The sequence below is a fragment of the Ostrea edulis genome, chromosome 5, assembly GCF_947568905.1.
Source record: "Ostrea edulis chromosome 5, xbOstEdul1.1, whole genome shotgun sequence".
NCBI lineage: Eukaryota > Metazoa > Mollusca > Bivalvia > Ostreida > Ostreidae > Ostrea > Ostrea edulis.
The window spans coordinates 3,841,335-3,860,506 of NC_079168.1; the positions used below are offsets into that span (position 1 = coordinate 3,841,335).

The 19,172-nt window shown below is 34.6% G+C and overlaps 2 protein-coding genes across 2 annotated transcripts; one reads left to right on the forward strand and one right to left on the reverse strand.

The window, feature by feature from the left end:
• Nucleotides 1-1,042: 1,042 nt before the first annotated feature.
• Nucleotides 1,043-9,816, forward strand: LOC125652277 (chaperone protein DnaJ-like). Its single transcript, XM_048881333.2, has 7 exons — nt 1,043-1,176; nt 1,459-1,555; nt 4,906-5,018; nt 6,838-6,952; nt 7,091-7,209; nt 8,597-8,722; nt 9,495-9,816. The coding sequence occupies exons 3-7, from the start codon at nt 4,942-4,944 to the stop codon at nt 9,550-9,552; spliced, it is 495 nt and encodes a 164-aa protein (XP_048737290.2). The 5' UTR covers nt 1,043-1,176; nt 1,459-1,555; nt 4,906-4,941; the 3' UTR covers nt 9,553-9,816.
• Nucleotides 9,757-12,904, reverse strand: LOC125652268 (NADP-dependent oxidoreductase domain-containing protein 1-like). Its single transcript, XM_048881321.2, has 5 exons — nt 12,682-12,904; nt 12,193-12,389; nt 10,637-10,978; nt 10,363-10,549; nt 9,757-10,036 (listed from the first exon to the last, which is right to left on the reverse strand). The coding sequence occupies exons 1-5, from the start codon at nt 12,882-12,884 to the stop codon at nt 9,865-9,867; spliced, it is 1,101 nt and encodes a 366-aa protein (XP_048737278.1). The 5' UTR covers nt 12,885-12,904; the 3' UTR covers nt 9,757-9,864.
• Between the last annotated feature and the right edge of the window lie 6,268 nt (nt 12,905-19,172).

Sequence of the window (19,172 nt, forward strand, 5' to 3'; positions counted from 1 at the left end):
TAAAATCAAAATTGTAAAACTATGTACATGAAATTTCTGCTTCGCTCCATGTCCTTATGTACAGGAACCAATTTATGAATGTGAAATTACATATAAACAAACATATAATTCGCTATGTCCTTATACAGGACCAATACTTTGAAAGACATATCACAAAGGGGCTACTTTAAATAGTTAGAAAATGAGTCTGAGAAGATAACTAAAGACGGTGTGGGGTCCATGGCCCTGGATTTGCCTGTGTTTGAAATAAAACGGAAAACGTGCAAAAATCAAGCATTCGTTATCTTTCTTTTATGAAAGAGGCCCACAGGATTTATCGGTCACCTGAGTATCAAACTATTCTGATGCAAGGGCTACGAAATCAATAATAATTTGGAATCAAAAATTATTTTCCTGTTCTGCATATCTAAACTAAATTGTAATATTCAGCAGCTATACAAACAATTTCAAGATGTGCTGTGTTACACACACCCGCTCCCCGAAATTTAAATGTCCATACTAATGAAAAACTTTAAAATACATTATGTATTAGATTAACACTATATATGACTATTTTATGGACCCACCCTTGGAGGTAGTGTCAGAACCCTGGTGTTGTGAAATGTTTTTTGCTTTTCCTATATCTACATCCCTGACATGAGGTAGATAGGTAGATTAGTCCACAGACACTAGTATGGATACTATAGTATTTCACAAGTGGTCATCTCAAAAGCTGACAGAAGGTAGAAACTGACTATTCAGAACGACTTATGAGGGGGGTCGGTAGAGAAATAACATATTTTGGATAAATTATTGATTCTGTATAAAAATGATTTCGAGTCATTTTAGAAGCGGGGAGGGGGGGGGTATGTACAAGCTATCCACACTTCAGGTGCCTGTGGTTTCAAGTACCTGGTCTGATATAAATTGAAACAAGAAAAAAAAACTAATATATGATAAATAAAGCATAACGACAGCTCTCGGGAGAATAAATAGGACAGCCGATAGTTTTTACAATCGATCCGGAAATGTCATATTGTGACAGGGTTTCAATTTTAGTGTCCATCTTATTATATCCGGTTGCTGTGTCCTGTGTTTCATAAAATGGTCAAAGTCATGGTCATTTTCGTTAAAAATAGACCCAGCTCTTGTTTTTCTTCGATTGTACAGTTGCAACATAAAGATAATCTGACAAAGGTATATTTCAGCACTTTGTGCAATTTATACTACAGTTGCATTTTACTTGCAGTCACACGAGACTTTTTACAGACTGTGATGTCAGTCTCACTGCATGCTGCACTGCCTTGCAGAATTCGACCAGTATGCTTCTTTCTTATTAGTGTCCATTAAAGTCGTGATTATGTCGTTGCTTGGTTCAAAATATTACCGCCTGAAGTAAACTTTTATTAACTTTTTACATTTTGAACAAATAGATGTTGATTGTTTACGAAGACAGTTCTTATATCATGCACATTTCAGTTATCTGATCTGCACGTTCATCTTAATGCCTGTGATTTGGTGAAAGATTCATACTCCAATAGGGTGGAATGGACACCTTTACCAACTTCAAATTCAGGTACTTATGCTTATTGCTTGTAGACTTATTTTGACGAATTGTTGCCACATACTGCACAATTTGCAATTTGGTGAGAAAGGCAGGCGAGCACTGTAGGCCACTTAAAGACTTCTTGTTTTTGTTAGCTCACCTGAGCTGAAAGCTCAAATGAGCTTTTCTGATCACCTATGTCCGCCGTCTGTCTGTCTGTCTGTAAACTTTTTACATTTTCGACTCTTCTCCAGAACCACTGGGCCAATTTCAACCAAACTTGGCCAAAATAATCCTTGGGTGAAGGGCTTTCAAGCTTGTTCAAATGAAGGGCCATGTCCCTTTCAAAGGGGAGATAATCACAAAAATGCAAAAATATGGTGGGGTCATTTAAAAATCTTCTTCTCAAAAACCACTGAGCCAGAAAAGCTGAGATTTACATGATGCTTTCTGACATAGTGCAGATTCAAGTTTTTTTAAATCATGGCCCCGGGGGTAGGATGGGGCCACAAGGGGGGATCAAAGTTTTGCATACAAATATATAGGGACAATCTTTAAAAATCTTCTCAAGAACCACTGAGCCAGAAAAGCTGATATTTACATGAAAGCTTTCTGACATAGTGCAGATTCAAGTTTGTTCAAATCATGGCCCCCGGGGGTAGGATGGGGCCACAAGGGGGGATCAATGTTTTACATACAAATATAGGGAAAATCTTTAAAATTCTTCTTCTCTAGAACCATTGGGCCAAAGAAGTTGACATTTACATGAAAGCTTTCTGACATAGTATAGATTCAAGTTTGCAAAAATCATGGCCTCCAGGGGTAGGTTGGGGCCATATTAGGGACTAAGGTTTTACATGCAAATATATGGGAAAGTCTTCAGATATTGGCCTAGGCGACTCAGGTGAGCGATGTGGCCCATGGGCCTCTTGTTAAAGGAACAAATGCCTAAGTTTCTTGTATTACGGGGGTGTATAAACAATAAACATGATAAAGCACAGAGTAATAATAATTAATTTATATAAGCTGAAATTTATTACTACATACTTATATCATTCACTTTTAAAGGGGTTTTACCACGATTTTTAATGTAATTAAAATCAGAAGGAGTAACCTTAATAAAGCACGTTTCTGCTGTTATATTGTTTCATTACTCCCAATAATTGATACAAACATGCATTTTATCTGCATATATTCAAAGCTTCCGCTTCTCAAATCGTCACTAATGAGCTACTAGTCACGTGATACGTCATGACGTCATACGTGTCAATGTGCTGCAGCAGCTATGTATATGTGTGTGTGAATAGATTCTATTTGAAAGTCATAAATTATACAGAATGGATAGTTAATGTTCCGACATCGATGACACCCCGTTAGTATTTAATATTCCGCCATACATATTTGAACCTGCCGCTGAGCTAAATCTTAAAGAAATTCCCTCAGCAAACATTTATATTAGCCTAATACTACATCGACATTGACCACTCGGACGGAGATCCTGCTCACAGAAAGGATGGAACGTTTTCAACTTTTGGTAAATATCTGAATGACACATTTCGTTTGCCAACATTTTGACTGTGTTCCCTTGTAGATCATAATATTTTTAAAGCATTAGAGGTCAGTATATGTAGAGTGTAACATGCATTAGCCAATGCTAATCTAATTAAAATCAGTTCTTCTCTAACCGTTACACTGGAGAAGGTAGAGAAGATTTGCTATTAATTAATAAATTGATGCATTAACCTACAAAGTGTCGACGGAAACAGCCGATTTACGGATATCGATTTAATTTATAATTTTATTTTTCAAAGGGGGAGGGGGGGGGGGGGGGGCAGCCGGATTTTAAAATTACCAATCTGATGAAAATCTATCGACTTCTTAAATCGTATAGTGTGTGTTTAAGAGGGCGGGATAGAGAGAGGGGGGGGGGGGGAGAAATGGGGCCAATAGTCGTAACCTCTACCTTAGAATCGTCCCTCTCATTACTTTAAAAAAAAATATAGGGGGGGGGGGGGCTGTCATTCATTATATTGTTGCAATTTTTTTTCACCATGTTGGCACGCACCGTCATTTTTTAAAAATAAAGCCGCCGTATTTCAGCATTTTTGACGATTATTATCTGGCATTTTTTCGACTTTTTCATTTTCTTACTATTTTAATCTGGGAGTGGGGGGAGGGATCATTTTTGTTTCTGACTTTTTAAAAATTGGTGGTTTCTCAATATCAGAGAAATAAAAGTAAGAGATTAAAATTTGGGACCTGAAATGGCCGTTTTTGTTTTATGTTACACATTAAAAATATTCATTTAATGTTGACAGCCAAAATTTTGACCTTCTGAATACAAGAATAAAAGCAATATTTAAGCCTTAGGGACTGGTTCACGATTTTTGATAAAAATATTTTTCATTTTTTATGTTAAACATTAAAAATATAACTTATTTGATATTGACAGCCAAAATTTTGACCTTTTGAATGCAAGAATAAAAGCAATATTTTAGCCTTAAATCTATGTTATGTAAACAAAGACTCACTTTTTATGTATACAAACAAACCAGTGAAATATTGATTTTGTAATATAGAGCATCTTAATTTTGCGTAGTCACAAATTTTAACGTTTAGATGACACATTTTACCCCCAAAATGCTTGAAATGCGAAAGATATAATAAACTTAGATCGATATCCATTTCTTTTGAAAATATCGTAAACAATAACATACCAAAATCTTTGTTTACAAAACAAATGATAAACTCTCTAAAATTAGCTTCTGTGATAATGTATAGCCTTAATTTTTATGTAAAATCATTGAAACACATTACACCTTAGATTCTGATCATTAAAAGTGAAAAGGAAAATTTGGGGGGAAATCGTGAATCAGTCCCTTTAAATCTCTGTTATGTAAACAAAGACTCTTGTCTTTTTGTGTTTACAAACCAGTGAAATTTAAGTATTGTAATTTAAAGCATCTTGATTTTGCACAATCAAAAATTTAACTTTTTCATGACACATTTCACCAAAAGAATACTTGAAATATGATAGATATAATAAACTTAGATTGATATCCATTTCTTTTGAAAACGTAAACAATAATATACTGCAATCTTTTCTTACAAAACAAATAATAAAATCTCTTATATGAGCTTCTATAACAATTTATAACCCTTGATCAAGTCTTTTGTAAAACCTTTTAAACACATTAATTTAGACAGTAGATTTTGATCATTTAAAGTGGAAAACAAAATTTGGGGGTAAATCGTGAATCAGTCCCATTAATGGAAAAATGATGATTCTGTCACTATTACTAGTCTGAAGAAAAACACTATATTACTTGAATCACTGTTGGAGATAAATGTACTTACTGCTTTTACAAACTTTTTTTCAGGCCTAAACAAATGGTGGAAAACTGATTCCATACATCATGTATTGTATCAAATCTGCGATGTATAAAAATGCCACCGCCTTAAAGCCGAGTAAAAACTTCCAAATTGTCAAAGGGTAATGATCTATGATAAACTTTTCTTATACATATCATGCATAACTTCATTCACTGCAGGCTTGTATATTTTTTGTATGAATTCAGTATACAGTGGAGCCTCGTTAATCCGGACACTTTGGTTCCCAGCAAAATCGTCCGGATAAATGAAGCGTCCGGATAATTGAATCGCATATTTTCTATCTTTACGTAACCAATATGTGCCTACTTTATTGATGCATATTGAATTAAACAAATTCTATCATTGGATTTGACCATTTGCATTAGTAAATAAATTATGATAATGTTAACATTTACATGTATTTCAAAGCACTAAAATTTGATGTACGTGTTCAGTGTATTTGCCTGTGCTTACATTGTACATACATATGATCCCTACAAATAAATATACAAAACTGTGTACCGTATGCACTAAAACAAATAATGAAGCACTTTATGTAACTATAAGTAAATATCATTCGTAACTAACATAATCATTTACACTTCAAACAATTTCATCACACTTTTACTTCTTAAAGAGGCCGGTAATTTCCATGCATCTGTCACGATTCACGGGTTCGGCGGTCTGTTAAAACAATCTTCATCATCCAAAGTTGATATATTAGAATTTCGTGATTATCATGTCAGTTGACAACATTCTTTAACCAAAATTCAATCTGCCAGAATTTATATTTCTTATTCTATAATTATCCAAGACAATATCGGGAGAACAAAATCATTTAAGCTCGTAATATCAAAACATACTACTGCTTTGATCTAGTCACACGCACCTATTATTTTCATGATGCGATAAGAACGGAACAAAACTCGGGTGAAACTAACATTACAGGTACATACAGAATTTAATTGTCATTGTCCTTAAAATGGTAATTTTCTCACTTCTACCCAGAGTTTAAAAAGTTCTACAACATCGTCACAAGAATCAATCGTACACAAGTACATTCTACATGCGTGACATTCTAAACGTTAAAACCTTATACTACATATACATGTGCATGAACATACATGCATATTTCAAGCCAATCAACAGTATAAAATCCAGAATCTAGAAGTATAATCTACACTCTTTAGATTTGAATAAGCCGATATCAATTTGCGAATCAGTACAACTGATATGTGTAGCAGTTTAAAAAAAATTATTATTACGGCATGATGTTTAATTTATTAATACTATTAGGGTATTGATCAAGACTATAAAATAACATGCTACAGATTTATTTACAAAATTCAACACTACACGCAATAAAGATCTTATGTGCAAAAATTGGCAATACAATGTCTCGATCGGCACGTGCTATCTAACGGACTTATCATCACACATCACCTAATTGGAGGGAGGTATTGACACGGTACAGGTAATCGCTTCAATTAGACAATTTGGCTTGTTTTCTTTATAATTTTCGCCATGCTAAAATTGTCTGACACAGACCTTCCCTAAACAAAATTACCGTCCGGATTAACGGTACAATTTTCAATGCATTATAACGTTTTGTAGTAAAAAGTGACCGTCCGGATCCGGAACGCGAATTTCCGGATTAATGATGCAAAATAATGTATAAAAATTCCGTTCCCTAGAAAAATCGTCCAGAAGGTGAAGCGTCCGGATTAATGGCGTCCGGATTACCGAGGCTCCACTGTAAATAAATTTCATGTAAATTGTGATTACTCTAGAAAATTTGAGTTCATGTGCAAATAAGTCAGTCGCGTTTCATTAAGCTGGTTGGAGTCTAAAAACACTTATGTTGTAATAATGTATTTTAGCACTTACATATACAAAGTTATAAATAAATCATTGGAGCTACGATCAATTGCTATTTTCAGACAGTTTTTATGGACCACAAGCAAGGTACCTAGGACAAATTATGAGATCTTGGGAGTTAGAGAGGATGCCACAATTAAAGAAATAAAAAATGCCTACTTTGATTTGTGCAAAAAGGTAAAAAAAATATATATATATATATTTATAACCATTAGCAAAAATAATTAAGTAAAATTGGTTGATTATGATTAATATTGATTAAGACAAACTTGACTGTTGTTTTCTAAATGTTGAAGTATCTTCATTCGATTTTAGACCCATCCAGACAAAAATTCAGACACAAAGAATGCACAGAACTTTATGGAATTAAATGAAGCGTACAACATTTTAATCAGTGACAGGAAAAGATCTCAGTACGACAATAAACTAAGAATGTAGGTACCGTGTTATTTATGTGCATTTGTAAATTTATGTAATCAGCGACATGAAAAAATTATTATGTACATATATATCATCAAGTAGGAAACAGATTTATTTCTAATATTTCATATCAAAACACAACATACATTTTGCGACTCATTGGAATTAAAAGGATGCTATTATTATTGGTTGTGTGTACTACAGACTGTATATACTGTTAACTAGCATTATTGGTCGTGTGTACTACAGACTGTATGTAGTGTTAACTAGTATTATTGGTTGTGTGTACTACAGACTGTATATAGTGTTAACTAGTATTATTGGTTGTGTGTACTACAGACTGTATATATAGTGTTAACTAGCATTATTGGTTGTGTGTACTACAGACTGTATATATAGTGTTAACTAGCATTATTGGTTGTGTGTACTACAGACTGTATGTAGTGTTAACTAGTATTATTGGTTGTGTGTACTACAGACTGTATATAGTGTTAACTAGTATTATTGGTCATGTGTACTACAGACTGTATGTAGTGTTAACTAGTATTATTGGTTGTGTGTACTACAGACTGTATATAGTGTTAACTAGTATTATTGGTTGTGTGTACTACAGACTGTATATAGTGTTAACTAGTATTATTGGTTGTGTGTACTACAGACTGTATATAGTGTTAACTATTGTTATTGGTTGTGTGTACTACAGACTGTATAAAGTGTTAACTAGTATTATTGGTTGTGTGTACTACAGACTGTATATAGTGTTAACTAGTAGTATTGGTTGTGTGTACTACAGACTGTATATAGTGTTAACTAGTATTATTGGTCATGTGTACTACAGACTGTATATAGTGTTAACTAGTATTATTGGTTGTGTGTACTACAGACTGTATATAGTGTTAACTAGTGTTATTGGTTGTGTGTACTACAGACTATATAGTGTTAACTAGTGTTATTGGTTGTGTGTACTACAGACTGTATATAGTGTTAACTAGTATTATTGGTTGTGTGTACTACAGACTGTATATAGTGTTAACTAGTATTATTGGTTGTGTGTACTACAGACTGTATATATAGTGTTAACTAGCATTATTGGTTGTGTGTACTACAGACTGTATATAGTGTTAACTAGTATTATTGGTTGTGTGTACTACAGACTGTATATAGTGTTAACTAGTATTATTGGTTGTGTGTACTACAGACTGTATATAGTGTTAACTAGTATTATTGGTTGTGTACTACAGACTGTATATAGTGTTAACTATTATTATTGGTTGTGTGTACTACAGACTGTATATAGTGTTAACTAGTATTATTGGTTGTGTGTACTACAGACTGTATATAGTGTTAACTAGTATTATTGGTTGTACTATATAGTGTGAACTCTTATTATTTGCTTTACAGAGAAAAGTATTATGCTGAAGGAGGGATGCCTTTTGATGAAGTCAAAGACACTGTTAATTATGCTCCTTTCCTGAGGATTTTCATCCTTATTGTTTATGTGATGGGGTTAACTCAGTTTGGTAAAAAGTAAGTTTTGAGGTTGTAAAAGAACTATGGCACATATAATACTAATGAAAGAAGTAGGTACAGTTTCTAAAGTCATCTGGCCCAAAATATCGATGATTTCACTTGGAGCTCAAACCCTGGCATTCAAATAAGGAATAGATTAGCAAACCCAAAATTCGCTCAGTTTGATCAGCAAAATGATTTGTGTCATATGACAAGAGCTTGAAGTTGGCATAAAATTGCAAAAATGCCATTTTCAATGAAAATATCCACAAATTCAGGTGGTTTTCCTTTCAGAAAACATACAGCGCATGCGTCGAGCAAATTCATATTCAAGCATGTTTTTCATCTTAAAATAATAAACAATATATATCATTTTCATTTTGCTCGACAAATGTGCACATCTTTTCCTGATCAATAATCTGTATGACATATATATTTGACAGTTTTCAGGCTTATTTTAAGAAAAAGGCGGGAAATGTTTTATTCATGATGTTATAATGCTATCTATTTAGGAATATCATTCTGATTTTGTTGACATAGTATACCTGGCATATATTTTACTTTCTTAAAACGCTGATTAAGGTTAATTCCAGACACATTTTATAGAGAGAAAATTTTGGGGCCTTTTTTATGTAGACAATCGTACCTTGTTCTTTCTATGTTATTCTATCAGAATTATAACGTCAGAAATTTTTGAAGTTCATATTGGAATTTCAGTGATGAAATACTATACTTGATAGTATATAGAATTACATTATGTTTCATATATTACATATTCTTATTTCTATAGATCTCGACAAAATGGGAATCTCCGAGATGAATGGAGACCTTTGGAATCTTCCAAATGAGTTTCCTTCTATAGCAGTGTCAGTAAATATGTTACGATGATGTCCAGAGCAACAAATCAATGAACTGATTTCATATGTAACAGTAATTAGATTCTAATGGACATGTGTCATGTTTTCCAAAAAAACATGTTTCTTTAAAACGTATTTTGCATTTGATGTCATTTAAATTAGGCACAACATTGTTATAAAATGAAGATATAGATATATATTTGAATTATTTTTATTGGTGTTTGTTGAATTGTTGACAGTAAAGATACTGAAAAATATAAGTGTTATTGTAATATATCACAGTTCAATATCAGAAAATCATATTTAGGATTCATCCATGTCAGGTCCAAGCAAGGCTTTCCTTTTCAAGTATTCTTCAAACATCATGGTGTATCGATTAATGAATGCCTTCCTTAACTGTTCACTAGAGGACACGCGTTTCTGCACTGAAGTGTTTATTTGAGATATCTTGACCAAGTCGAAGCGTGGGAAAATACTGAAATACATAAATGTAAATACAGGGTATGAGTTTATATTTAGACTTCTCAATACACTGTGAACTTTATAAATCTTAAGTAGCAGTGAAACAGCTGCTGTATGACAACATCTGCATCAATTTGTGTGTTGTATTAATTGCCATTCTAAAACTTGGAAGTTCTCTCTTTCGCTTTATATTACTTTCTATGTTAAAACAATTATGAATGGCATGAAATTCTTATATGTTATACCAGATGTGTGTTATTGATACATGTAAAATACTTTGAAAAAATTCATATTTCACAAAAAAATTTGCAAAAATTACTCAAAAGTTCCGATAGTTACCCATGCGCATCTTGATTTTTTTTAATAAAATCTGATTCTTGAAGTTTGTCCTCTGAAATTCCACCAAAGAGAGCCATATGAAGAATAGAAAGGCAATCGGACTTGTTCAGTCGGAGACTAGTGCACATGTTCAGGATGGCAAAGATTATCAGTTCACCAAACTTCTCGCTGGTCAAAATCACTCTCTCTGTAAGCAAACAGATGCACATGTAACAACTGATACTACTTTTTACAACACATAATTTAAAAATTCTCAATGTTTTTGTTTTTTTACCAGACATCAAATTTCCAAAAGGACAGGTCTTTTCTACTGTAACTGGATTCTCTAATGCTGTGTTCACATTTTCTGAACAGTCCCAAGAATTTTGTTCACTTTCTGTATTCCATGACAGGTCGGGTTTGAGAATGTTATTAGTCAGTAAAATTTGTTTGAGTTTCTGGAGAGAGTGAGCAGCCACAAAGCTGTAGATGATGGTGTGAGTTGGAATGTGGACTTTGATTTCCTCTGCCACGACTTGTATGTGAGACGGTAACACACAGATGAACACCAGTTGGGAAATGGAAACTAATTTAATATTGTCATGAAAACAGTCAACTCCTTTATTCTGTAGGTATTCTGGAAAAGAGTTACATAGTTATTCAAACATTGTTATGGCATCTTTGATTTGGTCTCTAAACCCAAATCATGAAATAGTGATATTGTACATCAGTGACTTTAATATGAACGTATTGTTTTGTAATAAAGGAAAGTTTTGGGATGGAATCGAACTTGGGACACCTGCATTACTAGTTAGGTGTGCTAACCACTGAACTATCCAGGCCAATATCCATGATCCGTATAGCCTTAAATACTACATTCCTCCCTCCTTTATTTTCCTTCACCCTCGAAGTCACAACCCAGATTCTTTTCACCCCTGGCAGGACAATCTGCAAGTCCAGGAGTGGCCAATGGCACCAAATGTAATATTTAGGAAAGAAGATCTATGGCTGGACCAGGAATCAAACCCAGAACCCTAGCATTACTAGGCAGGTGCTCTAACCACTGAGCTACCCAGCCTGACTACCACGTTCCACATAGCCCCAACTACTACAGTATCAATGGGATAAGGTAAAAATTCTGAAAACTTATTTTCCCTCTCCCTACAATTAATGGTGAGTGGAAAGGGAGAAGGATGCTTTAAACTAGACTGAGATTTAAGTCGTAAGACCCCTTGATATCTATACACGGGTGTTCTACAAACCGAGCTCTCTGACCATTGGCAATCAAATTGGTGTGGGTGCTATAGGTATATTCCACTTGTGTGAGTGCTACATTCAACCTTTTAAATATCTTTACCCCTTAAGAAATTATCAGGCTTTTCATTTGTAGACCATTTTAACCTGTTAGTTCCAGAGGCATGCCATTGTAACTTGAAGGGATTAAAATAATGCAAAGGACCAAACTGATATTTGAACCTGGAACTTACACTGTAGAATCATTAGATTTTGTGGAGGCTCAATTTTTGTGGGTACCCCTAATCTCGGCAGAATATTTGGACTGATGCCTTCACCGATGAAGGCATCAGTCCAAATATTCAGCCGAGTTGAATCTCGGTCAAAATTACTCCTGACCAGCAACCTACTGCCAGGGCTTTTGAAAAAGTGACTGCTGCAAATTCAAGCATACTGATTAACACAATACATTTCATCATTAATCATTGTGTAGTGGTCAGTTGGGTTTGATTGCCTGACTAGAGATTCAGGGGGCCTGGGTTTGAATCCCGGTCTGGTCTGTCACATTTTCTCCTTGAGTAACAACTGTATGGAGATAACAAGTTGCTTCAGTTATACCTAGGGTTTCTGGTCTCCTTGTCGACACTTTGAGGTCTTTGGGATTCACTCTGCCATATGTCAACAGGCAGTGGGCCAACTGGCTGCCAAGGCGACCACAGCCAATGATTCCCACCTTTAATGGGTCCCGTGCATCCTTATCCTGCAATATCTTGGCTGTCATCTTCTGGGGACTTTTCATCTGTTTCTTTATTTGCCTGTAACAGAACCATATCTGCTCATCTTGGAGTATACATAAAAAACCAATACATACAAAAAATACATATAGATCTATAAAAGATGCATTTATCATGATTTATAGATGTATACTTAAAATTTAACGTACTCTTTATAAATATATTAACAAATTAAAACAAACTATTTAGCAAAGATGTAAAAGTCTCATTTTCAAGGCATAAATCGGAGTATTAAAATTTTTCGTTAGAATAATAAAAAAAATAAATAACACTTTGATTCGCGAATAACGAACGAAGATATATGGCCGGGCACCTTGCTTCATGAAGGATGTTCGCAACAAACGTGGCTTGTGCACATGCAGTAACTGTCAGGGCATGCGATCTTTTCCTTAACACAAGCAACTGTTTCTCGGCATCATCAAGTGCACTTTCAAACTGTAAACTCTCTAAATTATGTGTTATATCGATTGGAGTTATGTCGACGGCAGATTTTTGAAGTCTTTTCATGAGCGCCATTTTGTATCTATGAAAGCTCAAGCATGCGTACTAGGGTACTATTTTCTTAAAGCGAGCGGTAAATGCAGTACGTCTGAAAGCCTAAAGGCAGAAAGTTTCTGACTTTTTTGTTTTTAATGATTTTTTTTAAAAATTCTTTGTGCACATATATCATACATTGATGTTAGCAAAAACAAAACATAAGCTGAAAATATGTTGGACAGCGAGTTTTCAATATTTCTGATTTGGAGTAATGTAAAGTGTAGTTTTGATTTCTACATTGAATTAGGAAATGAAAAAGAAAAACTGGGGTAGTAATGTTTGTTATTGAGCTGCAGTGTTCTAAACATGACCTTTTTGCACTTAAAATTTACTCAAGATTTATGCTATTAAACTTGATTTGTCTGTTGGTGTCAACTCAGCATAAGCAACACAAGTAAATCATTACATAAAACAGATACATAACCATGTCTTCTAACAGTACATATAAAAAAACCAAAGTTTTTAAAAATACAAGTAATGGAAATCAATAATGACCTTTTTGCACTTGATATACGAAAAAATTCATGATTTCAAATTTGAGAGTTTCTTAAAATGTATTTCACCTAGGATTTAACATCAAAGTATGTGGGAAGACCATGTTTTATAGAAATATTTTTAAAAGAAATTATATCTTCATACAAATGCCCTTCATCAGCAATGGTGTATGGAGCGCCAAATTAATATAAACTCAAATAATTGAAGATATCTTCAATTATTTGAAGATATCATCAATTCAATTATTGCTCTCTTTAATTGAATTAATGCGAGCATTAAATCAATTATTGCTTTCATCAAATGAATTAAAGGGAAAGGCAACCCTAACCACATATTTGCTTTTATGAATAAAGTATTACTTACTGATATCGTAATTGACAGTATTTAACAACAAAAATCCTTGCTTAACAATTAAAAATCAACATTAATCTATCATACATTTTAAATTACCCGTCGCTAAGAGAGTGGCCATTGAAGTTTAATTTATGACGTCACACTGTCTATTCCGGTTTATTTCATCAGCAGGACTGCAAACATGACAAGTCACGAACAGTGAAGTTTGGAGCCGTATAGATTTGAGCCCGTTCTTTCGCAAGAAGAAATTGAGAAAAGAGTCGCAGACAAGGCAGACGATACACGTTCTTCATACAGATGTCTTGAACCTCAACTTGTCATTACGCAAATAATGGATCCACAGTTTACGTAGTCTTTTCTTTTCGAATGACTTGGTTGGGTCGGGAATTTCGAGAAAAAAAACAACACAACCTTTTTTCACATCTCCTCTTTGCATTAGTGTAATTAACTGCTTGCCAGGAAGGCATCAACCTATTTATTCGTAAGATCTACCACATGCACATCTTTGATGATCTCACAGGTGCTTGGGTTCAGGACCCCCCCCCCCCCCCCCCCCCCCCCCCCCCCCCCCCCCGAATAAGCTACATGAGTTAATTAAATTAATTTTTTTGTTGAAAATATTTTTAATGCATGTCAACGTCTTGTATACCCATAAAGTCCAAAATACATGTAATTCAAAATAAGCCCTTTAGAAAAAAAAACCCTCACTGGTTATTATAAGTTCTGTTATAATAACCAGTGAGGGTATTCTTTTAAAGGGCTTATTTTGAATTATTTTGGACTTTATGGGTATGCAATATGTTGTTGACATGCACTAGAAATATTTTCAAGAAAAAATAATTAAATCAACTCATGTAGCTTATTCGGAGATGTGGGGGGGGGGGGGGGGGGGGTGTCCTGAACCCAAGCACCTGTGGATGATCTTAGAATCTCATCAAAACCGGAACAGACGGTGTGACGTCAAAATTATTGATTTTTGTGGTCTTGAATACAAAAGATGCTTTAAAACTGCAAAAATCATTATAGTTTATAATTCATATATTGGTATAATACTGATACTGTCCATCCACTTGTATATATACATGATTAGCAATTCATATATGTTTGTACTTGTTTCCCCAACATGCTGCATCCACACGCAGTTTACAGTCTATGTAACCTGTAGTTAATGTTGTAAACTTTCTTTCTTTTTTGAATTTCCTTCTTTATAAAATGTCTTACTGTTATGCCCTCTGGGCCCAAAATTGGAATAAATTTATCTTATCTTATCTTATCAAAAGAGTTACACATCATGGCAGGCTCTATAGATCGCGGGAATTTCAATTTTTGACGTATTCAAATAAGTACTGAAGCTTATCTAGGCCATATATCAACAGTATAGTATGACAAATCTTTATCATGCAAGGTGAAGATAATTAACAGTGATCAATCTCATAACTCCTATAAGCAATACAAAATAGATAGTTGGGCAAACACGGACCCCTGGACACACCAGAGGTGGGATCAGGTGCCTAGGAGGAGTAAGCATCCCCTGTTGACCGGTCACATCCGCCGTGAGCCCTATATCCTGATCAGGTAAACGGAGTTATCCGCAATCAAAATCAGTGTGCCAATATGATTAATCCTATTTATCATGTAAAAATATTTTGGGTTGCATTTCCCTTTAAGGTGGGTCCTTAGTCCTGGATGTTTGGGGTTTAGGTAGCATTTTTTTGTTTGGAATCAATAGATTAACATTCAGAGTAATAAGAAAAGGCAAATTAGTTAAGGATTTCCAGATTTATTTTCATTACAGACACTACTGAAGTAATGTACCCCTATGTAGATTTTTATGAAATTCATTGGAAACAGTTATCTGTTGTTATTTTAAAATAAAAACAACAACAAAAATTTTAAATTGCATTTATTTATCAGGAAACATGTCAATAACTAAAACACATGTCATTTTCAATATGTTCATCAAGTTTTAGTATAATAAGTGCAAAATTATTGAATTAGCCTTATTCTCCAAAATGTTAAAAAACAAACATGGACACAATTTCCTTATAGCATGGTTTACATATCATTTTTTCTGTTTATATTAGTAGATGTACATCTGTTATAGTTATTTATGAAAAAAAATCCATACCTTTCCTTAATAATTTCAAATCTATAGCTTCCAGAGTATGTACATTTGTATACCCCCATAAAAACCCTAAGTCTGGCACCATACAACTCAGCTATTCAAAACCACTCATGGATTAAAATTTTATGTAATTTCATGAAAAGACAGAGATAATAATTCCTTATCACCTTATCACCTTGGTAGAATGTTTGTGAAAAATATAGGAAATCTATTGCATAATGGACTTGATAAATAATTTAATGAAAACAGAGTTATTGTCCTTGGATTCAATATTTTGAAACGCATCATTGACTATTCAAATATAACTAAGACTTTTGAAATATTTTATGGCTAACAAGATTTTTTACAATAACTATTGAAAAAGACTCCAACAAAATTTATGTTCCAGTCATTAAATTATTGACTTTGCACAATCTTATGACGTCACAGGAGTGTGGAACTATGTTAACGCGCGCTTCTATTAAATTATTGCTCTCATCAATTGAATTAATGCGCACATCAATCGTTATAATAATGGAACTCTTAAATTGGGCTGAAAGCGTCTTTTTGATTGGACAAATTCGCTTAGGGTCTTCCATGAGCCCCCAATCAAATTGCTTCATTAATTATTAATCATGAGAACGAGCGAGTAGGAATGAATGGACCCACGGGTGATGGAGAGAGGAACGAAGCGTAATCAACCGTGGGTTTCCGACGATGGATTCTTGATTCTCTGAATCCTTGATCTACTTTTGGGCTAAAAATAGGTCAAACATTTTTCCGGACTTTTTTTCATTACCGATACAGTTATTGCCCTGATATTTAGAGTTAAAGGCTTCCTCTTGGAGGAATGCAAGTTCAGTTTGCATTTCAGCTGGAGTGGGCCATCTTTGACCTACTTTTTGGGGAAAATAGGTCAAACAGTTTTCCGGACTTTTTTCATTACGGATACAGATATTGCCCTGATATTTAGTCAAAGGAAGGCTTCCTCTCAGAGGAATACAGGTTCAATTTACATTTCAGCTGGATTGATCCATCCTTGACTTACTTTTGAGCTAAAAATAGTTTTCCGGACCTTTTCATTACAGATACATATATTTCCCTGATATTTAGTTACAGGCTTCCTCTAGGAGGAATGCAAGTTCAGTTTGCATTTCAGCTGGATTGGACCATCTTTGACTTACTTTTTTGGGAAAATAGGTCAAACAGTTTTCAGGGCTTTTTTCATTACAAATACAGATATTTCGCTGAAATTTAGTCACAGGCTTTCTCTTGGAAAAATACACGTTCAGTTTGCATTTCAGCTGGATTGGTCCATCTTTGACCTATTTTTTGGAAAAATAGGTCAAATAGTTTCCCGGCTTTTTTACATTACAAATACAGATATTGCGCTGAAATTTAGTCACAGGATTCCTCTTGGAGAAATACAAGTTCAGTTTGCATTTCAGCTGGATTGGTCCATCCATGACCTACTTTGGGGCTAAAAGTAGGTCAACATTTTTCCAGGCTTTTTTTTTTCATTACGGATACAGATATTGCCCTGATATTTAGTCAAAGGCTTCCTCTCGGAGGAAGACAAGTGCAGTTAGCATTTCAGCTGGATTGGCGCACTATGACCTACAGTACTTTATGGGTAGAAGTAGGTCAAACAGTTTTCCAAATTTTTTTGGTATGGTCATAGCTATTGCTCCCTCTCAGAGAAATACGTAATCATTTCACATTTCAACTTAATTGGTGCACCATGATCTACTTTAGGGCTAAAAGTAGATCAAATGGTTTCCTGGACTTTTTATCATCATAGATATAGATATTGCACTGATATTTTGTCACAACCTCACTCTCAGAGAAATACATAATCAGTTCACATGTCAGATGGATTGGTGCACCATGACTCATGCACTTAAAGGCTTTCCTATTTAGAATGTGTGTTGTATCAATTCAGAGTGCACAATATGCTTCCAGGTTGAATTTCACTGTCCAACAGGTGTATATTGTACTACTCTTGTTAAGATTTATAATTCGTAATCCACTTTAATCAGTGTTGTATATTTTATTTTCGTGGACTACTTTAATAATGGGGGGTGGGGGGTTGTCGGCGTTTACACAAACGTAGGGAGGACCCAGACAAATCCACAGGCACCTGTTCAAAGTATGGATACTACTGAACACCCACCGGAATAATAAAATTTGGTATAGAAGACCAATCTCTAAAGCTTACAAAAAGCATGAAACGATTACATAAATCGAAAGAGAGATGTGATAGACAGGAAATCCACACATTTCGGAGAAATTACCTCCGATATACATGTATATATATAATTAAATTTAAAAAAAGCAGAAAAATATATGCAGTTCCAAAATATATTCAAAGCACTTTGTATACAATATTTGTATTCACCTGAGGATGGATGTTAAAATCCAGAAAGTGCTAGTGATTTGAATATATTTTGGAACTGCATATTTTCCTGCTTTTTTATTTAATTATTTTGACTGTGTGATATCAACTCTTTCTATTTGGATTATATATATATAAGTATCAGTATCCATACTTCAGGTGCCTGTGGACTAATCTACTTCACGTCAGGGATGAATGGAGCGCTAATTAATAGTAGCCATCGCTTATTCTCTTAATTGCGGTCACCGATTTATAACGGTTTCCCTACACCATAGATTCTTGTTATGGTTAACATCTATGTTAAATAAAATATCCATATATGAAGCAGATGTGGAAGACTTGGTGTTGTCTTTTATTTCGAGTTCACTGGGATATTTTGAATCAACATAGGAATGAAAATGATTCTTGTTCATAGATAAAACGTGGATATATCTCAAGTTGAAGGTCACAGTAAGGGATCTTTTTCTTCTCGTGTAAAAGCGTTTGAATGATTTCTGCCTCATAAGAATATAAAAACAGGTTGATATGATAAGACTGCCAAGGAGCACGCCATTGCCCTGCTTATAAATGAGCACCCCAGCCTCTCTATGGTGCATCCGTCCACAACATCACTGCCTTCTCTAGAAAGAGGAGCACCCCTCTCAACACATTCAATTTGTTGGTCCACCACTCCAGATGGCTGACCAAAGTAGCGTTGATTGTCCACCACTCCAGGTGATTGACCAGAGTAGTGTTGTTGGACCACCACTCCAGATGACTGACCAGAGTAGTGATGATTGTCCACCACTCCAGATGACTGACCAGAGTAGTGTTGTTGGACCACCATTCCAGATGGCTGACCAGAGTAGTGTTGATTGGTCCACCACTCCAGATGACTGACCAGAGTAGTGTTGATTGGAATCCGACACAGTAAGCAGTC

Coding starts and splice junctions, on each gene's coding strand:
- LOC125652277 (XM_048881333.2), top strand. CDS start 4,942: ATGTATTGTATCAAATCTGCGATGTATAAAAATGCCACCGCCTTAAAG. Junction 6,953..7,090: donor ACTTTGATTTGTGCAAAAAG/GTAAAAAAAATA, acceptor ATTCGATTTTAG/ACCCATCCAGACAAAAATTC. Junction 7,210..8,596: donor TACGACAATAAACTAAGAAT/GTAGGTACCGTG, acceptor TTTGCTTTACAG/AGAAAAGTATTATGCTGAAG.
- LOC125652268 (XM_048881321.2), bottom strand. CDS start 12,884: ATGGCGCTCATGAAAAGACTTCAAAAATCTGCCGTCGACATAACTCCA. Junction 10,550..10,636: donor TTTTGGAAATTTGATGTCTG/GTAAAAAAACAA, acceptor GTTTGCTTACAG/AGAGAGTGATTTTGACCAGC. Junction 10,037..10,362: donor AAAAATCAAGATGCGCATGG/GTAACTATCGGA, acceptor TATGTATTTCAG/TATTTTCCCACGCTTCGACT.